Below are 15,985 nucleotides of genomic sequence, written 5' to 3'. Positions count from 1 at the left end.
GTTATCCCCATCTGAATTATTCCCCTCACATTCCTTGTTGGTACTTTTTTTCTACAATTAATTTTTTTTACCTAATTTTTTTTAACTTTAAAAGGTCAGTAATTCACACCTAGTAAAAGTCATTCATCATTCACCCACCATCTTCTGCTTCATTCCTGTATTTCTAAGTTTTAGATTTAAAATATCTTTTACAACTGCCATTCACCTTTTTCTTGTAATTTGCACTTTCCCCATGTTCTTCTTGTTAATATCCCAGGAAATATATATTAAGCATTTTTCTATACAGTGTATAAACCAAATTTCTTTTCAAAGCCATTATTATATAGCACAATTGTAAGCAGTATAATTGGTACAAATAAGCAGTGATCCAGCTATTATGTCTTTTATATAATATATTATATCTTTATGTACAGAATGAAGATTATAATGCTTCAAGCTTTTAAAGGAATAGCATATAACTTTTATACACAAGCATAGAGTGTAGTGCTACACAATCAATCTCACCGCTTTTTGTAGCGTCGGGTGCCAGCTGCGACTCTGTCTGCCAGGTCCAGTACAAATTCCAATACAAATTCCAGCAGCACTCCGATAAAGTGAAAGAAATTTATTTGTGCAAATGAAGCAACGTTTCGGGCATAACCAGCCCTTTATCAAGCTTGATAAAGGGCTGGTTATGCCCGAAACGTTGCTTCATTTGCACAAATAAATTTCTTTCACTTTACCGGAGTGCTGCTGGAATTTGTATGAGCATATAACTTTTATAACACATTAATCAAGGTTAAATAGCTCTATCATGTCCTGAAGGAGCAAATATTAAGGCCTGTGCATCTGACAGATGAATGGTTTGCATGTCAGCACTTACTGAACAGGGAGAAGCAGATTGAAGTAGAATGGCTTTTTTTTTAATTATAAAACACCACGTGTGACATAGGCCTTATATTTACTAGGCAACATCAATGTTTATATCTCATTAATTTCACTTTAACAAACATTCTCAATTTAACCTCTGGGTGTATATATTCTGTGCATCTATTTTACACATGGGTGTTTGCATGAAGCCTTGTCTGGAGGTACCTTGTTGAAACAGCAGACTGTATAAGTGAGATAGCTGCATCCCCTTCCTTTTTATTTAGATTCAATATTCAGTGATTTGAAGGGGAAGACCTGTCTAGTTTTGGAACTATTTTAACGGCTCATTCACAATGCCCTAAGCAAGTAACCATTTTTTTTGCACTTGTGACCCCGTTAGTCTCTCCAGGCACTTACAGAATGCTTACAGTTCCCTGTGCAGGAAACAAAGCAATTTTATAAAACCCCCATTTTACCCATATGTAATAAACATGCTTAAAAACACACACAGATAATACACTGAGACTTTATTAAAATACCATTAATTAGATATAAACTATGATGTAGCAAATAACATATTTAACCCTTTACATGCCGTCCAGGGCAGAATGTGCAGCACTGATAAAACGACTATAGTTTCCATTTCCACTTAAATCTCTGCCGCACCGCACAGCGTGGCAGGATCAAAGAACCAGATGGAATGGAATGGGTTAAACACAATCTGCATATAACTGTTCTGAATTTTGGATAGACAGTTGCCCAGCTTTCTTATGTCTGTTAATTGGCACATACTAGGCACATAGGTCCAGTATATATTTCCTACCAATACAGTCATTCGCAATTTTCCTCTAATTATGATCCCTAAGGGCTGAAATTCAAATCACTGCATGTAAAGTGGAAGGGGAAGATTTTTTTTGGGCACTTTGCACCCATGTGAGAGGCAACTTCCTGCAGGTTCTTACACATTGCTATTTTTTATGTGTCTAAAATGCATGCTGACTGTATCAAAATGCATATATGGGGTTTATGGCATTTTTGTGAGTTCAGTATGCATCTATTTTATTGTATTAATCACACACATTGAACAGATAAAAATGCAGCACGTTGCATTTAAAAACACGCAATGTAACACAACCGATTTTGATGCTGTTGGGTACAAGAAGACAGATTAGAATGAAATAAATTTGCTCATGCATTGCTGCAAAAGTGCATAAAATGCCCAAAAATGCCTGTGTGTAAGATCCCTAAGGAAGGAGAGGCAGTTGAGGTAATGTGCTGATGGTAACACATTATTGTCTTTGTAACCAGGTGTGTAACATATAAGGAAAGCTGACTATGTGGCTGCTAGGGGGCCCAGGAGTGTATATGCAGTTTTAACATATGTTTTGGGGGCTCACTAATATCAAATAACAATACTGACAGTAACAGAATGTTTATGAATATCCGTAAGTACAGAGTTGACACAGCAATCATTTGAAACCAGAAAGAAGCAAATGCCCATGTGTTGTGTGTTGTTAAAGTACCGGTAATGCTCCATCATGCTTGACTCTTATAGCATCCTAGGTTTTACCAAACGGGCACCAGTTATTTGTGTCTATACACTTGCCTTGAAATTGTGCTTTCTGCTAGTGGCTCATGGGCTGTAGTGACAAGTGATTGCAAGTCACTACTCATCCACTCACAAAGTTTTAATACTTTCACATTTCAGTGGATATAAGTACTTGGTATTCTCTTTTGTCAGAGAGCCCAGAATACCTGGCAGCTGCACTTAGATACATTTGTAACAATTTAGGATAAGCAAATATACAATTGTAACTATTTAAAACAAGCAGGTCTCTTGGGAGAACTGTGACTCACAGCATAAAGGAACATTCACCTTCATTAGAAAAACTGCAATAACACATAAAACCTGACACTAAAACCCCAAAAATGTGTTCAAACTATACATAGACTGCCACATTTTATAAAATAGATGTGGTATTTAGGTGTGACCATAAATGGGCATGGTCAAAAATCTTTTTGTCCCTCTTTCCATTTTCCAAAGGTTGGGGGGTATGCCAGAATTCAAAGATTGCCAGTCTGGGCCTGGTATTTTGAGCCAATCAGACACAAGGAACAGACACTGTACACAAGGCATACCTGTAACTAATGAGCAGCCACTAAATACAGGGCGCAATGTGCCGTTTACCTACTTCCAACAGTGGAAGGGCTGCTCAGTAAGGGAAAGTCCACGGTCCACCTGGCTGACACTGTTGGGGCATCATCTGGCTGTGTGCAATTCACAGTGGGTGAAAGAATTTTCTATTGGCAGTATTAAGTGCAATTAATAAAGAATTCAAGGAAAAAATATTTTGTTGGTTTGCATAAAACACTGCATTTTTCACCAGTTTTTTTTTTTTTAAATAGTATCCTTATAGTAAAGGAGCCCTTATATGTAAGTAAATAGAAAAGCCTTGAAAACATGGTTGGTTTTGGCAGAAATAATTTTGAATGTTAACTGCATTTGTGTATATATACAGCTGAAACTACAAATTACATATTTTGATTTCAGAGTGAACTGTGTCTTTAAGGATAAAGTCCTTAAAGTCTGACTCAACTCAGAAAGGTATGTGAGAGTTAAAGGGGTCAGCAACATAAAGGCCACCGTAAAATGTCAACAATTAGACATGCCTGCCAGTTACTGGCACTAGAGTTCAGAGACCCATAGACCAGAAACAGAAGTTGCAATGGCATATGTTGTGCTTTTCACCATGTAAAAAATACCTTTAGGAAAAAAGTGAGCAACTCAAATGTTGATCCTAAATTTAATTACACACGCACCCGTACATCAAACGTTTCAGGTCAGAAAGTCACATCAGTCCATTCAGAGAGAGAGACACCCAAGGAAATGGAAAGGCAAACCCGCCCCTAGCAGTTCCCTTTGCTCAGAGTTTTGGAATATAGGCTGTAAGATTATTGGTGCATAAGGTGCAATGCTGTAGTGGAATAACACTGGATTAGTGGGTTTGGTGTGCATTTTCCTGCAAGGAAACAGTTTTAAACATACTGCTCTTTAGGACAGACATAGGGTGCCCTTGAGCCAGCGGGAGGGGCATAACAGAAGTTGGGTTCTGGTGTCTGCCGAGCAATAGAGTCCTGCAGATAGAACGATAAGGGAACATAGGCAGGATGAAGCTGATCTAGATACTCTTCTTCATGGGAGCAGCGAGCACTCAGGAAGTTTCGGACTTCAGATATTTGAGGGCAGTGTTCTCCAAACCTCTGCAGGTGGGAATAACAAAGAATTAATATACAAATACATTACTGCAGCCCCCACACTTCCCTACTTAATAAAGTTAGACAACTTCCTCCACTGACTTGTTTAGTGTTGCTGAAATATCCCACAGTAAATCAGACACATTATCTTTATATATATTTTCCTACTTAGTCACTATAAGAATGTGCTTCATTAAAGGGGAAGTGAAAATGAAATTGTAATATACGCTTCATCATGCCATAATAAGAAGTTTTCTAAATATAATCAATTAAAAATTCGAAACCATATTCAAATTAATGTTCACTCTCAACCCTCTCAACGTCTGCTTCTCTTCAAGCTGTCTTCATGCAGGAGTTTGGAGTCTGATTTTGAATGGCAGTTATAACCAATGTATCTTTTAGGGGGACTCTTTTTGCCTAGAAGATGAGTTAGAACTCGCTCTATTAAAATCACCAGAAGTCTCTCTACATACAGAATTTGTGCCAAAGGCAGTTATTTTGTTTGTAATGGAATCAGTTATTTGAATTAGCTCTAATACATCTGGTAGGAAAGGAAGCCCCTCTATAAGAGTTATTGGATCTATGGGGGTTATTTATCAAAATACGAAAATATAACATTATTTTCTGAAAAATACTCCAACCAAATCCGCATGGGTGATTTCCCCTTATTTATCAATTAATTTTCCCAAAAATTTCCTGTGTGGGAAAAACACAAAAAATCTTGAAAAATTCGAATTGTATGAATTTTTCGGATTTCCACCTGAAAACTATAATTTATTAGGATTTTTGGCCAAAAACCATGAAATCTTTGGATTATTGCACAGGATATCTTCTAAACGTCTCCCATTGACTTATATACAACCTCGGCGGGTCTGAGATGGCGGATTTTCGGATCCTGACTTTTTCCATCCTCGGGGTATAATAAATCCCGATAAATTCAAGGTTTTTTTTTTCACTAAAAATTAGAATTTCATAGTAAAAAAAATAGATTTTTTTTTACTATGAAATTCAAATTTTTTGACATTCGGACTTTAATAAATAACCCCGAACTGTCAATGAAAATCTGACACCCAACTCCTGCATGAAGACAGAATGAAGATAAACAGATGCTGAGAGCGGAATGGTGAGGATAAACTTTATTATTTCAGAAACGATACAGAATTTTTAAGTATTCAGAAAGTCTTATTTCAGTACAATGAAACTCATATAAAATTAAAATTTTTGCGAAATGTGTTATGATCCATGTATCTTTTAGATCATATATGTATAGATCGTTTGCTTTTGCTATTGTACTGCTGACACTAAAGACACTAAATTTCCTTTTTTATGATTAATACTTGCCCTTTGCTTCCATTTGGCCTGACATGTTTGGTACTGTTATATAACTATGTACCTAATAGGCTGAGGTCTCTGTCGTCCTTGGCCTGTTTTAACTCAGAGTTAATCAAGCTTTTATAACACCCCCACAAACATTTCCTATGAACGTTTAGATCCCTATTTTGAATCCATACCCATTTCTATGAAGTCACAGATGTATATACATAAATACATATATTATTGACAACAAGCAGTGATGAATACATGTAAAAAGTCACATCTTTATCACAAGTTAATGTGCAAAGGAAAATTATGTATCAGCATGGAGACCTTAGCAGATGGATGTTGAAGACACAAGACAAAGGGGATTTTACAGACCAGCACAACAAATGGAAGACCCTCTTGCAGATGACATGTTTACCCTCAGATATGTTGAATGCACAAGGAAATGTTTGATATGCCAGCTGCATTTTGGGGGCATATCATGAAGCATTATAGTGGATATTAAAGAATTAAATCCATGATTCTCATGATGACATATCAAGATTAATAATGATGTTTCACACATATCCTAACAAAGTATTTTCACAGAATCAAATTACTAAAAAGCTAGGAATGACGGAAGCTCTTGCACTAATTATTGTTTTGTAGTGGTTGCATCATGGCCACTGTTACTATATTATTGCTATCCTTTATTTATATATCATTTATTCATGTATCATTCATATCAATCCCTGCCCTGTGAGATTTACAATCTGAGTTCCCTATTACATTCACACCAGCTATGGTCAGGTGTATCAGTAGTCAGTTAACGTGCCAATATCTTTTTTGTCGAAGGAAACCAGGAGAAGTCAAACCTGGGGACAACATGCAAACCTAGGACTCCATCTATTTAATTATATTTCCATTATATTTTTTTCTGCATGCCTAATTAGGCCTTTGTCGTTTTCTGTTATTAAATATATTCAACTTTCCTAAAACCACTTATCATTTCCTCTGTATTGCTAAGCAATTATTAACCTCAGTCACTGTGCTAATTGATCCTATTGAGGTCTCTAAATCCTACGGGAGTGTAAATGCTGTGGCCAGATTTCTAAAATCGCAGCCAAGAAATATGACAGAACTGCAGTTTTTTTTAACAACAAGAGGAGATGGAGGGGGGGGTCTAATTTACTAACTGTAAGCACAAACTGAATGTATCATGCAGCGTATGGTATTGGAGGCCCATTTATCAACATTCTCCTTTTAGCGGTTTTAGAGGTTTATGAAACCACAAATAAACTCATTTACTCTAAAACCACAAATGCTAAGTCATTTATTAAAAGATCTGAATATAAAAAGCAGAAATAGAAAAAAAACGCTGCACAATGTGCTAAAAAAATCTTCAAAAACCTATAACATTTTTGGACAATTACTGGTGAAAAAAAAATCAGAAAACCTCTAAAAGTGTGAATGGCTAAAAAAATGTCCAATAGGATCAGCGCAGCTCCCATTGACTTCTATTGGACCTTGACTGCTTTTACTTGCTGATGCTCTGTATTAAAGTTTTTTGTGTTTTTTACACTTTTTGGGGGTTATGTCATTAAAAGGCACTTACTTTGCCCAGGAGCAGTAACCCATAGCAACCAATCAGCAGGTAGAATTTAGTGGTCACATGTTTCAAAGCAAACATCTTATTGTTTGCTATGAGTTACTGCTCCTGGGCAAACTTAAGGGCCTGTTTACTAACATTGGAGATAAATATCTGGAGAGATTTCTGGAGATGTTGCCCATGGCAACCAATCAGCAATTAGATTTAAACAGCCACCTATAAGTTAGAAAACAAAAACAAAGATCTAATTGATTGCTATGGGCAACATCTCCAGAAATCTCTCCAGATATTTATTTCCTATGTTAGTAAACCCGCCCCTCAGTGCTGTTTATTACATATGGGGCTTTGAGTTTTAGCTAAATTAAAAAAAAAAAAGAAATTTTTAGAGAAAATATTTGATTTGTGAAAAAAATAGAAATTGTAATGTTAGTACACAGGGCCCTTTAGTATAAGAATTATAATGCCTAGAGCATCTGTGCATTTGGGTTTATTTAAGTAGATAAGTGTTTTGTAACTGTGCTACCATTCAGACTGTTTAGAACTGCTGGTAAACCCAGGTTGCTGGATCTTCATTAATACAGATTTTATTTTTGTCAGGCCACGGTTGATTACAAAGAAGATCTGGGCTAACTGATGAATGTGGCTTATATACGGGATTACTGGTTGAGCACTGCAGCCTGGATCCTGTCAGTCCACGAGTAACCAACTCTATAGTGGATTTTATTCACCTTTGATTCAACCTACTCAAATTGTTGTACATTTCTCAACCTCCCACTGCAAAAGTAATATCTATATCTAGTAGTGAAGAGAGCTAATCATATTGAATGAAATAAACAGCCTGCAACTTGGAATTATGACTGTGCAATGTTATGCTGTATATATATTTACTGCTATAACTCTGGTTTGGTATGCACAGATCCCCAAAGACCCTAAGGCATAACAGTAATATTGTTTAGAACTGCTGGTAAACCCAGGTTGCTGGATCTTCATTAATACAGATTTTATTTTTGTCAGGCCACGGTTGATTACAAAGAAGATCTGGGCTAACTGATGAATGTGGCTTATATACGGGATTACTGGTTGAGCACTGCAGCCTGGATCCTGTCAGTCCACGAGTAACCAACTCTATAGTGGATTTTATTCACCTTTGATTCAACCTACTCAAATTGTTGTACATTTCTCAACCTCCCACTGCAAAAGTAATATCTATATCTAGTAGTGAAGAGAGCTAATCATATTGAATGAAATAAACAGCCTGCAACTTGGAATTATGACTGTGCAATGTTATGCTGTATATATATTTACTGCTATAACTCTGGTTTGGTATGCACAGATCCCCAAAGACCCTAAGGCATAACAGTAATATTGCATACAATTTCCATCATTTGTATATGTGCAACTGAAAACTGTTTTCAAATCCTAAATCTAATTTAGCTGCTGTCATGCTTTTTCTCTCTCGTTTCATAATAGGTCTCATCTGTATAATATACATATCATGTTTTTCCCCACTTTCGTTTTATTACTGGTGCCTTATGCTAAATAAAGCAAACACATATCTTGTATGCACTCACTTACAGTGTCACCCACCTGGGATTCTCTGCACTTGGTGCAAAATTAAAAATTCAGTGCTCATTGGCAAAGATCAGCGTCAGGAAAAAATACTTTAAATTAAGTCAAAAATTACAATAAAATTACTATAAATTATGCTCAATGAACTTAACTTTTCGCTGTGTGGTTTGAACAAAGAAAATTGCTGCAATATGGGTAATTGTGTACAGAAATGTGTAAGTCTACCTACAATGCAGCCACAATCTGTATTTAAGGATCCAATCATTGTCAGTAGGTTTTATTCTACAGTTAGGCTCTCTATTGCATGATACCAATAGTAACGTGACCAAGGGGGCAATGAAAGCACATAATTTAGTAGTTTAACCCTTTAAATAACTTTAGGTATTCCTCTGGTTTTTGGCTGAAAGCTGGACACTTATGAATTCAGAAGGAAACAAGCAAACTTCTTCCAATGTCCCACTTACCTGACATAAGATTTTTTATTGGGTTGGTTTGTGCAACTCCAATAATAGTAACTGGGCGTAGTGAAACACAGTAGGGTTCATTTACAAACATAGGTGTTAAATAATACAGTTGGCCATAAAATCCTATAAGCAGATAGTTTTGATCAGTCTACAACCAGTTTGAATGAAAGCAAACATCTTATTGGTTGCTATGGAACACTGCACAAATGCAATTTATCACCTACTATAGTAAATTGACCTTAATATCTATATTTTTAAAATGTAATCCTCTTAATTATTTTGCTAACTTTTTCAACCTTTGCTTGAATTACTATTATTTATTGCAGGAAAAAGAGCTGGCTTCATACTTAGTGAATTAACTTTTCAAATACGGTAATTGCAAATCTTGTGTCAAGAAGATAAAGTCAAATCAAATTATTTTGCCACTAATAAGACTACAAAGTATTGTCTGCCTATGGCACAACCTTAATTTACAAAACCTGTTATTTTATAGCAGTGATCCCCAACCAGTAGCTCGTGAGCAACATGTTGCTCTCCAACCCCTTGGATGTTGCTCTCAGGGTCCTTAAAGCAGGTGCTTATTTTTGAATTCCAAGCATGAAAGCAAATTTTAATTGCATAGAAACTAAGGAAAGTGTCAAATAGAGCCTCCTGTAGGCTGCCAGTCCATATAGGAGCTACCAAATAGCCAATCACAGCCCTTATTTGGCATCCCAAGGGAAATTTTCAATGTTTGTGTTGCTCTCCAATTCTTTTTACATTTGGATGTGGCTCACAGGTAAAAAAAGGTTGGGGACCCCTGTTTTATAGTATGATATAGACAGTGATATTCTTTGGCAATTTACAGCGGCTCATCACTTTTATGGTGTGTTTTTTCCTTTATATTCTGCCATTCTCCTGCCTGAACCTGAAATGCAAAATTCTATGTGATTGCAAGCAGTCACTGACCCCAACAAATTGAAAGCAGAATAACACAAAGGCTAAATTGGTATTGATACTTACACTGTATATTTTCTTTACTGTGTAGCAATTTGTGGGTCTACAGATATTGTGATGAAAATTCCCTGCACCCTTTAATTGAGTAAAGTACACCTTAAGTCTGTGCAGTTCACACAATAAAAGCAGAGAACAATAATTTCCAACAGGTCCTGATGTCGATATATGTAACAGTGGTGAACAATAAAAGCTGCTAGCACAAAATCCTTAACGCATTTTGTAGGTTTTCAAACCAGCTTTCTTTAAAGTGATGTCAACCCAAAAAATATGTTTTTTTTGCCTAATATAAGAAAACGTAATTCTAAGCAACTTTGCAAGATACATTCATTACATATTTTCTATGGTCTTTAAGTTATTTGTATATGTATTGCTATCGAAAGCCATGCTTGTGTGTCCCTTTCTATATCAGCCTTTTGAAATAATGCCAGCTGATTGGCCTGAAACCCGTGACCCGCAGGTTCGGACTGACTTCCACATAATGTTTGCAGGCTGTGACCATACAATGCTCTGCTTCCGCCTCTAGTTGCATTTTTATACACTTGTACCTGCAAGCCCCGCCCCTTATGTGACATCAGGGCAGCACAGGCGTGTCTATAAATATTGAAGGTCGCTGGGTTAGGGTCAGGTGCAGGTGTTGAAGGCCGGGCTAGGGTTGGGTCTGGGTGGAATTTTTTTTTTCCTACCCAAACATCACTACTGTCTTTGCTGGGGAACTAGGACTTTTGCAACACTGTTTAAAAAGTAAATGCTGCTTTCAATAGCAATTGTTTTTACAAATACTTTTAAAGGCTCTGAAAATGTTCAATAAATGCATATTGTAAAGTTGCTTAGAATTATGTTTTCTTTTATTAGGCAAATTTTTATTTTGGGGTTGACTTTCCCTTAAAGAGGTATAATGAACATTGAGCACAGTCCAGGTAGAAACTCTTCCCATTCTCAGGAGGTGAAATCTATGCCTATGTTTTCATTCAATATCCACAAATAATAAAAAAATAATGAATACCACTATCTACATCAAAATAAAAGTGGTTTTTATGTTGAACCACTGCTTTGCAACAAACGTCATTCCTCCAGTACTTGCAAACACTGAACTGCACAACTACAACCACTGATGCCATAAATAAGAATTCTTTCATCACAACTGAAATGATAAAATATTGGTGAGATGCAAGGAGAGAATCATGCATTTACTGTAGATGGGTACGTGCAGGACATAACCAGGAAATGTAGGGATGGGATATAGCATCACACTGGCATTCTGTCCCCTAGGCATCATCATCTAGGGGGCAGAGGGAGCAGAGTACCTTGAGGCCAGCCTGAGGGGAGGGGCCTAGGTTGCATGCGTTAGCGTAAGTGAGGCTGGATAGTTGCATACTCCACAAGGTCTCTGCTGGCGTGGATGGCACTGCCAGTGCCGGGAGGTGACGCCAGGGCAGACGTGTCCAGATCAGCGTACTGAACATCTAGGTCCATATGACCAGAACTCTGTAGATCAGAGCACCAAAGAGTGAGAGAAAGAGGTGTATTGGGAGGAGGAATGTTGAGAGGGTAGGGAAAGTAAAGGAACAGCATAAGAGGGAGTGAAGGAAGAGAAAGCAGTAACAAGTGGAGAAGGGTTAGAAAAATAAAGATAAAAGAAAGAGTTCAAGGGAATAAACAACATAAAAATAAAAAAATAAAAGACATTGAAATCATCCAAAGAAGACATACAGTACATTTTTGACTTCTAATAAATATGTACCTTATAAATTCTTTTCATGATCCTGTTTACTTGATGAACCCCGAAGAGCTTTAAACAAACTGCAGATTTACAGTACAATTTCTCAGACTGTTCTCTCAGGTGCAAAATTTCATTTTTTTGGGGAGAAATGTCAAACATTTATCTTTTGTGAAAAGACATGAATTTGCAACGGCCGTATATTGTGAGAATTGATCGTGTACAAGTCAGATAAAATAAGGCCGGAACACAACAAAGACTGAGGGAGAACCTGCTACAATGTATCTCTGTCTGTTTATTATTGTAACAACCCCCTGTTTTGTTTAATTAATTAATTGTTCTGCTGTACAGTGTTGCTATATACTAATAATATGCATACATACAATGAAAAAGAAAGATTTTGCTTCTAAGAGAAGGTTTTCATATGCATGGGACAATATAATGTTTATGTTAATTTAAATGCAGTGTTTTCAAGTATTCGTGTTGCTGGCCCTTGAACTTGTATCATGTCATAAGGGGAAATTTTGCAATGCTGCAATTGTGGTTTTTTTTGCATTGTTTGCAGTTTGCATTTTAATGCCTTGTTATTCTGATTTCTGTCAAGCTGTAACTTAATTGCTGTATAGCTGCAAGGGTGACCCTGGTTAGCAAAAAGAAAACTGATTGTTATTATTTTCTATTGCTGATATTTCTGTACATTCACTGTTCTATGTATTCTCCATCCTAACATTCAAACAAATGTCTGAATTGTGGTCAACTTAGCGCTAATTTATTAACACTGGGAAAATTTGCACCTAGGCAGTAACCCATAGCAACCAACCAGTGATTCCTTTTTCCCATCAAGCTACAGAGAGAACAATAAAAACAAACATTTGATTGGTTGCTATGGGTTACTGCCCAGGTGCCAATTTGCCCAGTGTTGATAAAAACACACCAATGAGATGCATGGTGCTTAAGAATGTTGTAGCTTACATCATACTACAAGCTAATTTTAGGGCAAGCTTCCCCTTTAAACAGCTGAAGCCCAAGGGTTCTCATTTTTCTTCATACCTGCCACTAGCCTACTTGAAGTGTATTCACTACAATCCCCATCTTAACTGGAATTTTTGAAGTCAATACCCAGTGGCGTAACCACAATACTATTAGTATAATGAGTTCTTCCTTACCTCAGAAACCTGAAACAGACTGCTGCTGGGAGAAGGGAGGGATGTGTTTCTACAGAGCTCGTTATTTTTAGTTAAAAATCCTTATTAGGGGTGAATAGGGCAAGAAGTACATGTAAAAACAAAATGTACATTTAAAGAATAGATAGAATGCATTATCATCACTATTCTATTTGTTTATTTTTGTGCTTATATTGAACAAAAGTGTATATAGGCATATACTGCATTTAATAAATAAGTCCCTATGCAGAAGCACAGCAAAGTGGAAGCAGACATTGGGGTCCTGACTGATGTGCACTTTCAGTTTGTATTTGTAAAACTCTATATTTTTTCATCAAAATGCTTCGGGTAGGGGGTCAAAAAAATAAAGGAAAACTTTACACCCAATATGAATACTTCATCATATTATGGGGCAGATTTATCAAAGGTCGAGGTGAATTTTCGAATGCCCAAAAAATTGAATTTCGAGCTATTTTTTTGTGTACTTCAATAGGGAATAGTCCAAATTCGATTTGAATTTGCAAAAAATCAGAAAATTCAAATATCAAAATTTATCATGTACTTTCTCTTTAAAAATTCGACTTCGACCATTCGCCATCTAAAACCTGCCGAATTGCAATTTTAGCTCATGGGGGACCTCCTAGAACCTACTTGGAGTCAATTGGTGGACTTTGAAAATTCGAAGTTTTTTTTGGGAAAAACTTCGAATCAGATCCGATCGAATGCGATATTCCTTTGATTCGTACAATTCGAATTCAGCCGAATACGGACCTATTGGATCGAAAACTGACCTATTCAACCCAAAAAAACTTCGACCGAATTTCAGTTGGTCTTTTTGAATTTCGAAGTTTCTTCAATTCGAAATTCGACCCTTGATAAATATGCCCCTAGGCGAATGGTCGAAGTCGAAGTTTTAAAGAGACAGTACTTCAAAAAAATTCAACCTTCGAATTTCAAAGTTTTTTTCAACTTCGAATCGAAGTTGGACTATTCGATAGTTGAAGTACCCAAAAATTCATTCGAAATTCTAAGTTTTTAACTTCGAACCTTCACCTCGACCTTTGATAAATCTGCCCCTAAGTGTCATATTAAAGAATCTTACCAAACAAGTATTGACCTTTTCCATCTTTTCCCTTGAGCCCCTATTTTGTGATATTCTCTGTGCTGCCTCAGAGATCACTTGACCAGAAATACTACAGCTTTAACTGTAACAGGAAGAAGTGTGGAAGCAACGGACAGAATTCTGTCCATTAAGGCTCATGTGATCTAACATGTATGGTTTGTTCGGTTTGTGTGTACCGTAAATCCTAGGATCCCAGGGGGCGGCCCTTATTTTTTAAAATGGCAATTTTCTATTTATGATTACCCAATGCCGCATACTACTTATAAAGTATATAATTATGAAAATGGTTTATTTACATGAAGCAGGGTTTTACATATCAGCTGTTTTATGCAATATATTTTTATAGAGACTTACACTGTTCGGGGGTATAGTTTTCCTTTAAGCTACTTGATGTATTCTATGGTCTGTACATCTAATGATGCCCATAAGGTGTGTGTTTGTGTGAAACCAGTGCTTACACATTGGTATGTGCTAAATGAGAAGCCCTACAAAACCTGTTCTCCTTCTGTGTTTAGTGCTTACAAAGCCTGTGGCACATAGCAGGGCAATTCTTGGTCATTTAGCTTACTATGTTTTTTCCATCCCAAAATGTCTGAAAGTGCATAAAGTGAGAATTATTTGTAAATCGTCAGTTCTAGCGGGAAGAATTTGGGAAGGAGGTGAATAAACTATGGGTATTTTGACAGTGCAGGAAAAATTAATAATGTTTTTCAAACATAGTGAAATATAAGGAGAGTGCTTAGGGTAGGCTGTGATGTAGGTACTGTATGGGAGAAGTGAGAGTAGAGAGTAAAGTAGAGCAGATTTACTAAAGGGCGAATTGTCGCCAGCGACCACATCGCACGCTTCGCACCACTTCGCCAGGTGCAAATTCGTTACCACTACGCTAATTCACTAAAATGCGAAGTTGCGTCCTGAGCGCCGAATGCTGGCCAATTTCGCTAGCGATACTTCTTCAGTGCAAGCATTTCATAGCGAAGATTTACTAGCGTTCATTTATGCCTAGCGATAAGTCACTAGTGATCTACGCTTAGGTCAATTTAAATAGGGCCGATACATTAAAGTTGTATGAAGGTCTTTATAAGAGATGTTGGTGCAAATCCGTGAAGTGACCACTTTTTTTGACAAATGTCCAAGGAACCTTAATAAAGCCTAACGAGATCATATAATGCCCTACTCATGAGCCCACTGTAAAATGAATGTTCCAAGGCCCCCAAATGTCTGGGGAAAAATGTTAACCCAAAAAAGTTCAAGTCAAGACTTTTGCAGGCAATCCCGGTTAAAAAAAAGGATAAGTTGCCAGCGTTTTTCAATTTTAATGCATTTTCGGCAGACAGGATATGATGTAAGTGACGTAAGATCTTGCTTCATTTTAGCAGTTCGCCTGGTCTGAGGTGGCAAAGTCAACTCTGGCAAGAGAGGTAACGTTCAGTAAAATCCGCACTTTAGTGAATTTGTGGAGCAATGACCATTTGCCTGAGCGAAAAGTCACCCACGATAAAGTTCGAGCAAATGAACGCTAGCGACGGTCTCTTTCACTAGCGAATTGTCATCTGCGTGTTAGTGAATTGGCGATGTCCCTGCGGATGTGATTTCTGGCGTAAAGTCGCTAGTGTTAGCCACTTCGCACTTTAGTAAATCTGCCCCATACTGTATAACAATATAGTCCAGGGGTCCCTTTTTTTTCACGTGAAAAAAGAGGCAGATTTAAGGTTCGAATTAGAATTTTTGAGTTGGGATTTTGGGTAACAATTCGAGTTATAAATTCCCCAGCTCAAATGCAAACTCAAATTCGAATGTGAGATTTATTATAGTCAGGAACAAATTATCCAAAGGCACACAGATCTGATGCAAGCAAGGAACACCTTGCACGTTTAATGCAGAAGTACAGTGCAACATTTCGGGTCATGCCCCTTTGTCAAGCATACGGATTTATTTATT

At 37.0% G+C, this 15,985-nt stretch overlaps 1 protein-coding gene across 4 annotated transcripts in view; it reads right to left on the bottom strand.

The window, feature by feature from the left end:
• Window positions 1-3,636: 3,636 nt before the first annotated feature.
• Window positions 3,637-15,985, bottom strand: part of nectin1.L (nectin cell adhesion molecule 1 L homeolog) — a 107,186-nt gene continuing 94,837 nt past the window's right edge. For 2 of the 4 annotated variants that reach the window (XM_041569228.1, XM_041569231.1), the window contains exon 9: window positions 3,637-4,110. In XM_041569228.1, coding sequence (XP_041425162.1) covers window positions 3,886-4,110 — 225 coding nt within the window. In that variant the 3' untranslated portion in view covers window positions 3,637-3,885. Of the gene's footprint in view, window positions 4,111-11,345; window positions 11,527-15,985 lie in introns of all 4 variants that reach the window. The other 2 variants (XM_041569229.1, XM_041569230.1) reach the window with 2 other exon arrangements.

Source organism: Xenopus laevis, chromosome 7L (assembly GCF_017654675.1).
Source record: "Xenopus laevis strain J_2021 chromosome 7L, Xenopus_laevis_v10.1, whole genome shotgun sequence".
NCBI classification, from domain to species: domain Eukaryota; kingdom Metazoa; phylum Chordata; class Amphibia; order Anura; family Pipidae; genus Xenopus; species Xenopus laevis.
The sequence above is the reverse complement of the archived record's forward strand: the minus strand, read 5'-3'. Positions and strand labels throughout refer to the sequence as shown.